This window comes from Pyrus communis, chromosome 4 (assembly GCF_963583255.1).
Source record: "Pyrus communis chromosome 4, drPyrComm1.1, whole genome shotgun sequence".
NCBI classification, from domain to species: Eukaryota; Viridiplantae; Streptophyta; class Magnoliopsida; order Rosales; family Rosaceae; genus Pyrus; species Pyrus communis.
The window spans coordinates 10,886,081-10,895,985 of NC_084806.1; the positions used below are offsets into that span (position 1 = coordinate 10,886,081).

At 38.1% G+C, this 9,905-nt stretch overlaps 2 protein-coding genes across 4 annotated transcripts; one reads left to right on the forward strand and one right to left on the reverse strand.

Moving 5' to 3' along the window:
• The first annotated feature begins 1,820 nt into the window (after positions 1–1,820).
• Positions 1,821–4,816, forward strand: LOC137731602 (inactive beta-amylase 9-like). The gene is made up of 3 exons (XM_068470758.1): positions 1,821–2,241; positions 3,187–3,669; positions 3,768–4,816. Exons 1-3 carry the CDS (start codon positions 2,014–2,016, stop codon positions 4,647–4,649), a joined length of 1,593 nt encoding a protein of 530 aa, XP_068326859.1. The 5' UTR covers positions 1,821–2,013; the 3' UTR covers positions 4,650–4,816.
• Positions 4,817–5,575: 759 nt separating this feature from the next.
• On the reverse strand, positions 5,576–9,114 carry LOC137731603 (tubby-like F-box protein 3). 3 transcript variants are annotated; one of them, XR_011068275.1, is made up of 7 exons: positions 8,567–9,112; positions 7,966–8,053; positions 7,572–7,701; positions 7,302–7,481; positions 6,592–7,065; positions 6,195–6,354; positions 5,576–6,048 (listed from the first exon to the last, which is right to left on the reverse strand). XR_011068275.1 is itself a non-coding variant. In XM_068470759.1 (6 exons), the coding sequence occupies exons 1-5, from the start codon at positions 8,873–8,875 to the stop codon at positions 6,594–6,596; spliced, it is 1,179 nt and encodes a 392-aa protein (XP_068326860.1). In that variant the 5' UTR covers positions 8,876–9,112; the 3' UTR covers positions 6,060–6,354; positions 6,592–6,593. The 3 variants fall into 3 exon arrangements, 2 of the variants coding, with proteins under 2 accessions (XP_068326860.1, XP_068326861.1); XM_068470759.1 differs by lacking the exon at positions 5,576–6,048 and having other exon boundaries at positions 6,060–6,354; XM_068470760.1 differs by lacking the exon at positions 5,576–6,048 and having other exon boundaries at positions 6,060–7,065; positions 8,567–9,114.
• Positions 9,115–9,905: the final 791 nt, after the last annotated feature.

Sequence of the window (9,905 nt, forward strand, 5' to 3'; positions counted from 1 at the left end):
ATTTTCTGTAATTTTTCTAATAACAAATAACGCTCTATCTTCAATTTATCTTTCACAGTTTTGGACTAGTTAGTCGTATGAGAAACAAATGATGAATAACTGAGAAATGAAACAGATGACTCTAAATAATCGGTGACAAAGAATATTTACAAAGTCAAAACTATTTGGTAGGTTGTACTGCCAAAGGCAATCGGTTCTTGAACTTTACCTTTGCTTTCTCTTCGGCTCGTGATGTTAATCCTCATTCTTTAGCCTCATGCATTCGTTACATTTTTTTCATTGCATTATGTACTACCAAAGTATCACAGACATAGACATAGCATATATAATATCAGTTTATACCAACAGGATCCTCTCTAGATCCTTTTGATGAGGATCCTGAAGATTCATAAATCGTGTCCGTTTATTGTACATCGTGCGGTCAGTTTTTGTCAGGTACTATTTGTATTTAATTTTAAATAAAAATATTTAAAATAATTTCTAACCGTACGACATACGATGAACATATATAATTCACGGATATCCGAAATCTTCATAAAAAAGATCCGGCGAGGATCCGGATTCCAGTTTATATACCATTATTGACATTTGTTTATATAATGATTGGCACTTTGACAACATAAAATTCTTAATAACAGTATCTAGATACATCGCATATACTCAAGCTTCTCGCTATTTTAAGGTTTGAATGATTCAAAAAATAATTTTGTTTTTGGAATAATATAAATAGATAAGCATGTGGTGCATGATTAATAACCTAACAAGACATCACCAAAATATCATTTGGATAACGAAAATTTATCGGTTTCTTATCCAAACAGCCCTGATTGAAATATAATTCATCACTTTAGTTTTTAAGATTTAAGATCAATATAATTGGTCTATGTATTTGTTAATCATCAATCATTTTATTTATTTCGTAAAACTCTCAGTTAAATAATGATAAGATGACTTAAAAATGAGAATTGAAAGATATTTATTTCATAAAAATCTCAGTCAAATTATTTTGGCACATTATTTATTAAATTGAAAGTATTATTTTTATCAATTTGGTCCTTATGTAACAAAGATATTTCACGACGGGCCATATGGTGGACAAATTCTGGGACAGTTATATTGAATTTAAATATCAGGAACCAAAGTGAGGAGTTATAACAGGAACATGATCCTTGCCAGATCCTTTTCCTGGGAATCCCGGAGATCCCGTGATCGTAACCTTTCATCGTACATCATGCAGTCATAAATCATTTTAAATTTAAAATCCAAACTTAAATATAAATAATACTTAACAAAAATTAACCGTATAATATACGACGAACGATCACGATCACGGATCCTCGGGATCACTTGTCTGTTATAACAAGTGATCATTTTGGAGGACCAGGATCCTCTCCTAATCTAAGGATGAGGATCCTCATGACCAAGGGATGTGAGCCGTTGGATGAAAATCCAACGGCTACAAACAGAGGGTCCCTTTAAAATTGTAATAATTATAACCATTGAATTTTCATCCAACAGCCCACATCCCTTGATCATGAGGATCCTCATCCTTAGATTAGGAGAGGATCCTGATCCCATTTTGGATAAACAGTCAAATTTATAGGAAAAAAAATATTAAAAAACAAATTTCAAACCATATTCTATCCCTTCTTTTGAAAAAAAAAAATTCGAATAATTTAGCGCCGGACTACTTTAGCTACCTTTGCGATCGACACGTGGTAGAGTCTTATTGGCCTTTCGTTTTATTTTTTTATTTTTTTCCAAAAATAAAAGACGCGTACGGGGTCCTCTTTTGTGTGTATAAAGCTCAGCATCGGGGCCTTAACTTGTCAAAACTCGTCAGCGCCTCATTCGTCTGCATTCAGAAGCTCTCAAACTTTCTGGATTTTCATAAATTAAAGTCACAAAAATCAAATTTTCAATTGCTTCTTTTCTTTGTTGTTGATTTTTTAAGTCTGTTGATTTCGGGTTGTGAAAAGTTTTGAGTCTTTGGGGGAATCGGGTGTTTGGGAAATGGAGGTTTCGGTGTTTCGCGGCTCTCAGGCGGTGGTCAGAAAGGCGGAGTTGGCGCGAACGGAGCTTGGGTTTTCTAAGTTGAATGGAAATTTGAAGACCAACGTCTGTTTTGGTCAGAGCAAGAGCTGGAAAAGCGCCCGGCTTCAGTTTACTGTGAGGGCCGTACAACCCGATTCACCAGTCCGATCCGATAAAATTTCGGGTCCTGCCAAAAGATCCAAACCGGTAAGTGGTTTTTTCTTCAATTTTTTTTGTGTTAGATAACTTAGATTTTTGTTTGGTTTCTGAGAAATTGGAGAAAAATGGGAAAATAGTGATTGAATTTCAAATTTTTATTATATAAATTAGAATTGACCTCAAGTTTATGAAATTATAAAGGGGTTTTCAAGAAACATGATAAGTTTTGAATTTGCCTACAATACTTAGCATGATAATTTAATGTTTTGTAGTTTCTTAGTTGGTTTGAAGACTAGAATTTCAGCTAAAATGGTATCTGGAAGTTGAATAACTCCTTAATTTAGTCCCTAAGATTTGAAACCTATAGAAGTGATCTATGATTTTGTTCAGCATCAATCATTTTTATCTTTTTATCCTCGTTTAATAGTGATTTTTCTTGGAGTAATCAAAATGATTAAAGGTGAACAAAGTTAGAAACTACGTTTATTGATTTCAAATCTCAATAACCAAAATGAGGATGTATGCAAATTCATTTTGACTAAAAAGCCTTTCAGTTAAAACATGTTTGGAAACAAGTAAAACAAAAGACTTTTTAGCCAAAATGGTGATGAGATTGTCGTAACTACTTATTTTGATCCCTGATATTATCTACCGTCAATTATTTTGATCATTTTGTGAAAAAAAATTCCGTTAAATTAAAGAAAATCTAGTTCAAGGAGAGGTTAATTTGACAAAAATATTCTCAATCAATGGAGACCTATCACCAAAATGATTGACGGTGAACATCTTAGGAACCACTTCTATTGATTTTAAATCTCAATGATTAAAATGACGAGTTATGCCAATCTCACTAACCATTTTAGATAAAAAGGCCAAAACATTAATTTAACTTATTATGTAGTCCTAGAAGTTTAATGTTCTATTTGTTGATTTTCCGGCCTGATTTATGTAACTTAATTTACTCATTTTTTTGTGATGTGTTATACTCTGCAGAATGATGGAGTAAGATTATTTGTTGGGTTACCTCTAGATACAATTTCAGACTGCAACGCGGTGAATCATGCTAGAGCGATTGCTGCCGGATTAAAGGCTCTGAAGTTGTTGGGGGTGGATGGTGTGGAGCTCCCGGTCTGGTGGGGAACGGTTGAGAAAGAAGCCATGGGGAAGTATGAGTGGTCAGGCTACCTAGCCGTTGCAGAGATGGTTCAGAAAGCCGGCCTTGAGCTCCATGTCTCGCTCTGCTTCCATGCGTCTAAACAACCGAAGATCCCACTCCCTGCGTGGGTATCTCGCCTTGGCGAGTCCCAACCTGGTCTATTCTTTAAGGACCGGTCAGGGCAGCACTACAAAGAGTGTTTATCGCTTGCTGTCGATGAACTTCCTGTTCTGAATGGAAAGACTCCAATCCAAGTTTATGAAGACTTCTGCGAAAGCTTTAAATCTTCGTTCGCACCTTTCCTTGGTTCCACAATCACGGTAAGGAGTCATGATACTTGAAAACTCCACGTTTCATTAGTCATCATATGTTTTGTATGCGTACTAAATTGTCAATTTCCTGTATTGCTAAATTTCAGGGCATCTCAATGAGCTTAGGACCAGATGGTGAGCTTCGATATCCTTCTCAGCACCGACTGGTCAAAAATAAAACTCCTGGAGTTGGAGAATTTCAGTGTTATGATGAAAACATGCTAAGGATTCTTAAGCAACATGCTGAAACAGCCGGAAACCCTCTGTGGGGTCTTGGTGGTCCTCATGATGTTCCTAGCTATGACCAGTCACCAAATGCAAACAACTTCTTCAAGGATAATGGCGGTTCATGGGAGTCTCCGTATGGTGACTTCTTCCTCTCCTGGTACTCGAACCAGCTCATTTCTCACGGAGATCGCCTCCTTTCTCTTGCCTCGTCAACTTTCAGTGACACTGAAGTGGAAGTTTGTGGCAAAGTTCCACTAATGCACTCTTGGTATAAAACAAAGTCTCACCCTTATGAGCTGACTTCTGGGTTCTACAACACATCTTCTAGAGATGGTTACCAAGCAATTGCTGAGATGTTTGCGAGGAACTCGTGCAAAATTATATTGCCTGGAATGGACCTATCAGACGAACATCAGCCACGGGACTCCCTTTCAAGTCCCGAGTTATTACTTTCACAAATTAAAACAGCTTGCAGAAAGCATGGGATTGAGATTGCTGGCCAAAACTCATCAGTTATGGGAGCACGCGGAGGCTTTCAACAGATAAAGAAGAATTTGTTGGGAGAGAATGTGATCAACCTATTCACATATCAGAGAATGGGAGCTGATTTCTTCTCACCCGAACATTTTCCTTCGTTTTCTGAGTTTGTTCGGAGCCTTAATCAACCACAACTGGAGTCGGATGACCTACCTACTGAAGAAGAAGCTGCTGAGTCCATACCTACAAATTCGGAATCAGTCATCCACTTGCAAACCGCTTGATTTCAATTAGAATTTATAGTTGTATTTGTGTACATTAAACTTGTTTGCTATACGTATATCTGCAGAAACGACGCAAAATTGTATAATCCAAATCAGAAGAACAGCAGTATACCACTGCGTTGCATTGTACCAAAAACTATGGTCCTCGAGCAATTTTTAGGCTTTTATTCACCCTGGTAAATGTTACTACTTTAGGCTCCCAAATTTGTTTAAGTTGTATCTTGTTAACCCATTTTTTTCTTTTTTCTTTTTGAAGTGCCGAGTGCGGGAGAAAACGGTAAACATGGGGTAGGGGTGTCCGAACACATGCTTTCGGATCCCTATAAAATGCATCGGATCGCACTATATTTTATTACCAGTCGACACCAAGCTATCCCACTCGATAAGAAAGCTCCGTAGTGACGATGCTGGCGTTAGTTGACCTGGTTAAAAAATATAGAATACGCTTCAATTAGGCAGGGGGAGCGACGAGGATTAGACGTCACCCATGTCCTGCGGTCTGTACCTGGTGCCGTCTTAGGATGGGGGCTGGCCCTAATGCCTCCTGGGCATGCAACAGTAAGTAATCTCGGTTGTATGCTGTACACAGAATGCACACCAAAGAGCCAAGGTTTGGTATCGACCTCTGCACCAAATGGCATGCAAACAAACTTCAAATTCCAGAGTTTGACCAACTCAGAGAGCCCTGTTCTGAAAACTCGCAAAATAAGGGCAGCATACAACTCAAAAGACCTGTTCAATCAGTACCACAGTCGAAATACGCGTAGATTCTTTGATAAGAAACAGAAGACGATGAAGTTTGTTGGAATTTTTTTATCGACGGGTTCAAGGGACCCCACTCTAACGACACTGATACTACTCCCAACTTAGTAATTATCATCTACCCAATCCGTCTTATGTGTGATTTTTATGACAAAAGGTCTCGGTATTAGTTAGAGTGGAGTAATCCTATTTAAATTCATTATTTTTCTTTGAACCCACCGATGTGGGATAGCTAACACGCCTCCACATATGGAACCCCATTTAGTGACTCACACATGGAGATCCACACATCGGCAATTGAAATCAGAGGTTAGTTCCAATGGAGTACAAACTTGTTTCCAATCCCTTCAAGAGGTGCTTCTTAAGAACTCAAATGCCGACTCCATGTTAAGAGTCCAGGCTTGTTTCCAAGTCCACACTTCCTGGTGACAAGCACTTCGGCTTGCACTAGCCCGTAACCAAGGCTCTGATACCATGTTGAAATTTTTGAAGTTTGTAATTTTTTTTCTTCTCTTCCTTGTCAAAAGGACATAACGGGCGAGGTTTGGAACAGTGCCAGAAGAGCCACCGTCCATGGATGCAGCTTTGCAAAGCAACTCGTTATAAGAATTCTGAATGCAACGGGGGATCGAACAGCCTACTTGGACGAAACAAAATATACATATAAAATTAAATGTGGTCAAATTTCAGGAAAACAGGGTTTTGTTAAAATAGCTAATATATACACTCAAAACGTAAAATTTACAGCACATGGTGGAGTGATAAAGAACCAAGGCTCTCCACCTTTATATTCCAGAACTCCGGGGTTTGGCAAAATCATGATCCAAGAAGGTCTGGAGCGTCTGAGCACGCTGTATGCCTGCCAATCCCAGCACTACGAACACCTTCAGTGAACGGCCTCATTGAACTCAACCCACTAAGTGACCTTTAAACCTAGCTGCTACTAGAATACGAGAAAAAGATAGGGTCAATCATACTCGTTTAGCAGATATTGGCACCTAAAGACCAACCGACTCCATCAACATTACAAACAAAGCACAAACAACCGTATGGATTCTGGAAGTGTTACGGGCGCTCGGGTGAAAGAGTTGTGTTCAAGTATATAATAGTTGGTTAACTTAGGTTCAAAACTAATTACCAGACTCTGAAAGATTCATCTTTTAAATTACTAAATCTATACCTTTATTCACAGGCAATCTTGGTGTCAAAGCTGCTGAGGCAGATTGAAAATGCCTGGAACGCTGATATTGGATACCGGTAATCCATGGTAAATTGATCCTTGCCCACTTTTCCAAATTGGAGGATGATCTTCTCGTGTTCTGGCCCAGGGGGTCCATTTTCCGGAGAAGCCACCAACTGAAAGTTCTTCACTGAAGCAACTGTTACTCGTCCATGAAAGTTCAAACACCAACACTGGAGTTGCTCGTGCCACCGAGGAGACTTGTTTCTTAACACCAGCACCCCATCTTTCTGTCTGGCCAAGGGCCCTGACAGGAAACTCTCCATACGGTTTGATTTCGATCGATTAAATGAGAGGGATGGAAATAATTCTGCATTGCTATGTGAAAACTCTGCCTGTGTGGGGGCTACTCCTCCAGGCTCAATTGAAGAGGATGGAATTGAATCCATGGTACACTGCATTCTCCTCGGACCCCTGCTTGCAAGAACTCTGTGAGCTTTTTAATTTCCTCAGTATTAAAATGAAAATGCACCCTTACCTAAGTGTACTGAACAAATTATGATCACAGCTCAAAATGTTGTTGTGAGGATTGCGGAGAATAAGAGACAAGAATGAAAACATCACCTATGCCAATGGAATACTAGATGTACTCTTATAATTTCACTTCTAAAGTATGGTTCTATAACTTGTCCTACAAGCATAAGGTTTACCTGGAACCCAACATATTTAGTTCATATTGAATTTGAGCCACCGGATAGTTGCCAGCAGGGACTCTAGGGGAAACTTGTTTCAAATTGACAAGCCTAGTGGAGCGACTTTTTGCAATCCTGGCTCCCGAATGACTCGGCTGCCCATCAAAGATTGTAAACTTTGTTCCCAAGAAGTTTGATCTTCACAAAGAGAGGGGGGAAAAGTGTATTAATACTTAAGCACATGGTGAACAAGAAAACAGGTTACATCATATGCATCTTTCGGCACACCTCAGTTTCCCAACATAGTTGCTGCTCCCCTTTGACATTTCATCAGCACACAGTGAGATAACATAATCAGTGCAGGTGGGGCGTTTAAACTTGCGCGCAGCAAGTAGGAACTTGCCTTCGTCAATTAGAGCTGCCATTGACACCAGACAAACAAGAAAAGTTAACACAAACTTATAGCTCAAAAATGAAACCGAAAGAGGACAGGTCCACTATTTACAGAAAGCAAAAGCGATTTCTCAAGAGAGAAATCAATACCTACATGACCTACCTGAAAAAAAAACTAGAGCAAATATGGAAAACCCATATCTTCGAAAAACAAACAAGAAAAGTTTACCTGTCATTCAAAATGAACTCAAAACAATATTACTTCCCTTCTCGGTTAAAAAATGCTCACCAGGGGTCAAACCAAGAAAAAGATAATATGTTTGGTTGGAACGGTTCCGTTTGATAAAGCACTGCACGAGATCATCCCTTGGACCAGGCTGCAATCAGATAAAACAGATATTGAAAATATGTACAACGACCATTTCAAAGGTAGAGAACAATGAATCAAAATTTTGGTTTCCAACCCGAAAATCGGACAATATAAGAATTCAGAACGTGATTCACGTGATCTTAGGCTCTTCCCCTCGCTTGTTAAACCAATTTACACTACATGGTTACTAAAGACTGAAATTTTGCAATTTTAGCCACTACAACCGTTAAGAAAAATTGCTTTCCAATTCCCAAAAACTTTACAAAGATTGAAGATTTGGCTAAACTTGCCTGGAAGGCCAAGAATTATGCTAAAAAGTTCACTCCAGTCACACTCCAGAAGCATCACAAACAAATCAAGCAATGCAATTTCCACTGAAACCCAATTGTAATACATCCAGAATCCATGAGAAATGCAAACAAATGTAAATTTTGGACATAAACTCAAACAATTAGAGAAGAAAAAGAACTCAATCAAAAAATTTTTCTTTTCTTCTAGAGAGAGAGAGAGAGAGAGAGACCTGCTTGACGGAGATGGGGAAGGTCAACTTTCCAGAGAGTTCAGGAGCCTTGACGATCTCCTTGGTGAGGTGTCTCCAACTCCGGCAGACACCGGCGCAGGCGACGACGCTCTTGCGCGGCGGCCAGGCGGCCTCGGAAGCCTCGATTCTGACCAGAACCTCTCTGAGTAACTCCTGAGGCATCTGAGCCCAGCAGCTCTGCTTCAACGACTCCCCCACCGCCTGGCCCCCCGACCGAGCAGCCGAGTCCTGCACCACCCGCTGCGACCGCGAGAACTTCATGTCCTGGATTATACTCCTTATCGACATCTCCCAATTGATTCAAACTCCACGACGAAGCAGAATACGATGGGATAAGAAGTTGGATTTGGAATGGAGGATTTGGGAATTTTGAAGAAGAATCGAGTGGCCAGAGCAACTAGGAATATTTATTCTTTTTTTTTTCTCTGTTATTTTGTACTCTTTCTTATTTGTTGTTTGGTGAGTGGGAAAATTTTTCTTTTTCGTTTTTGGGGCATCATTATTATACTCTTCATTATGTAGAGGGATTAACTACCCAGGTGGCAATTGCGATCGAAAATTTTTAAATTCGTATTTCACACGATACGTTTGTGAATCACACAATAATAATTAAAGATTTCTATGAGTTTTTTCGGTACCAAAAGGTTGGACTATAAAAAGAAACATTATTTGGTGGGATTTTCTAATTAATTATTCGAAATTGTTCAGCAACAAATTGTAAATCTGTGAATTGGCAAACGTGATTTTATTATATTTTTTGGAATAAAACTCAAATTCTAAGTTCTAAATTTACTCCAATTTGCTCCAATCTTGAGATAAATATGAGTTTTAACCCAAAACTTAATTTTAGTGCAAATTTAGGTTAAAATTCTCCGTGAGTTAAAAGGGATGACCTACCATATACGTGTATTTTTTTTAGTTTTATATTTATAATTTCATATAATCCAACCGGCAAAGATTTAATATGATTAAATTCAACAATAAAACAAAAATATAACAATCCAAATTTAAATCCAACGGTTAAAGTAATTAAAAAAAATCTTTTATGTGTTTCATATTCTTTCATAATGTCGGTTTAGTGTTTTTTTCAATATTTAGGAATCAAAATATTTTTAAGGGGGTGTATTCAATTGGGATTTTAATTCTTTTAATGAATCTAGGGGTATTTAATCAGAATTTTAAGTAATTCTCTGAAATTCAAAGTGTATTTAATTAGAATTTTAAGATAGTTTATTAAAATTCTTAAAAGTTCGGGTGTATTCAATTAGAATTTTAAAGAAGTTTATAACATTCTAGGTGTATTCAATTAGAAATTGAT

Excerpts from the sequence above, each read along its gene's own strand:
- LOC137731603 (XM_068470760.1), bottom strand. The coding sequence starts at position 8,875 with ATGTCGATAAGGAGTATAATCCAGGACATGAAGTTCTCGCGGTCGCAG. Across the intron at positions 7,702-7,965 it reads TTTTCTTGGTTTGACCCCTG|CTCTAATTGACGAAGGCAAG; the intron begins GTGAGCATTTTT and ends TGTCAATGGCAG. Across the intron at positions 7,066-7,301 it reads CTAAATATGTTGGGTTCCAG|GGGTCCGAGGAGAATGCAGT; the intron begins GTAAACCTTATG and ends TCTTGCAAGCAG.
- LOC137731602 (XM_068470758.1), top strand. The coding sequence starts at position 2,014 with ATGGAGGTTTCGGTGTTTCGCGGCTCTCAGGCGGTGGTCAGAAAGGCG. Across the intron at positions 2,242-3,186 it reads CTGCCAAAAGATCCAAACCG|AATGATGGAGTAAGATTATT; the intron begins GTAAGTGGTTTT and ends TATACTCTGCAG. Across the intron at positions 3,670-3,767 it reads TCCTTGGTTCCACAATCACG|GGCATCTCAATGAGCTTAGG; the intron begins GTAAGGAGTCAT and ends GCTAAATTTCAG.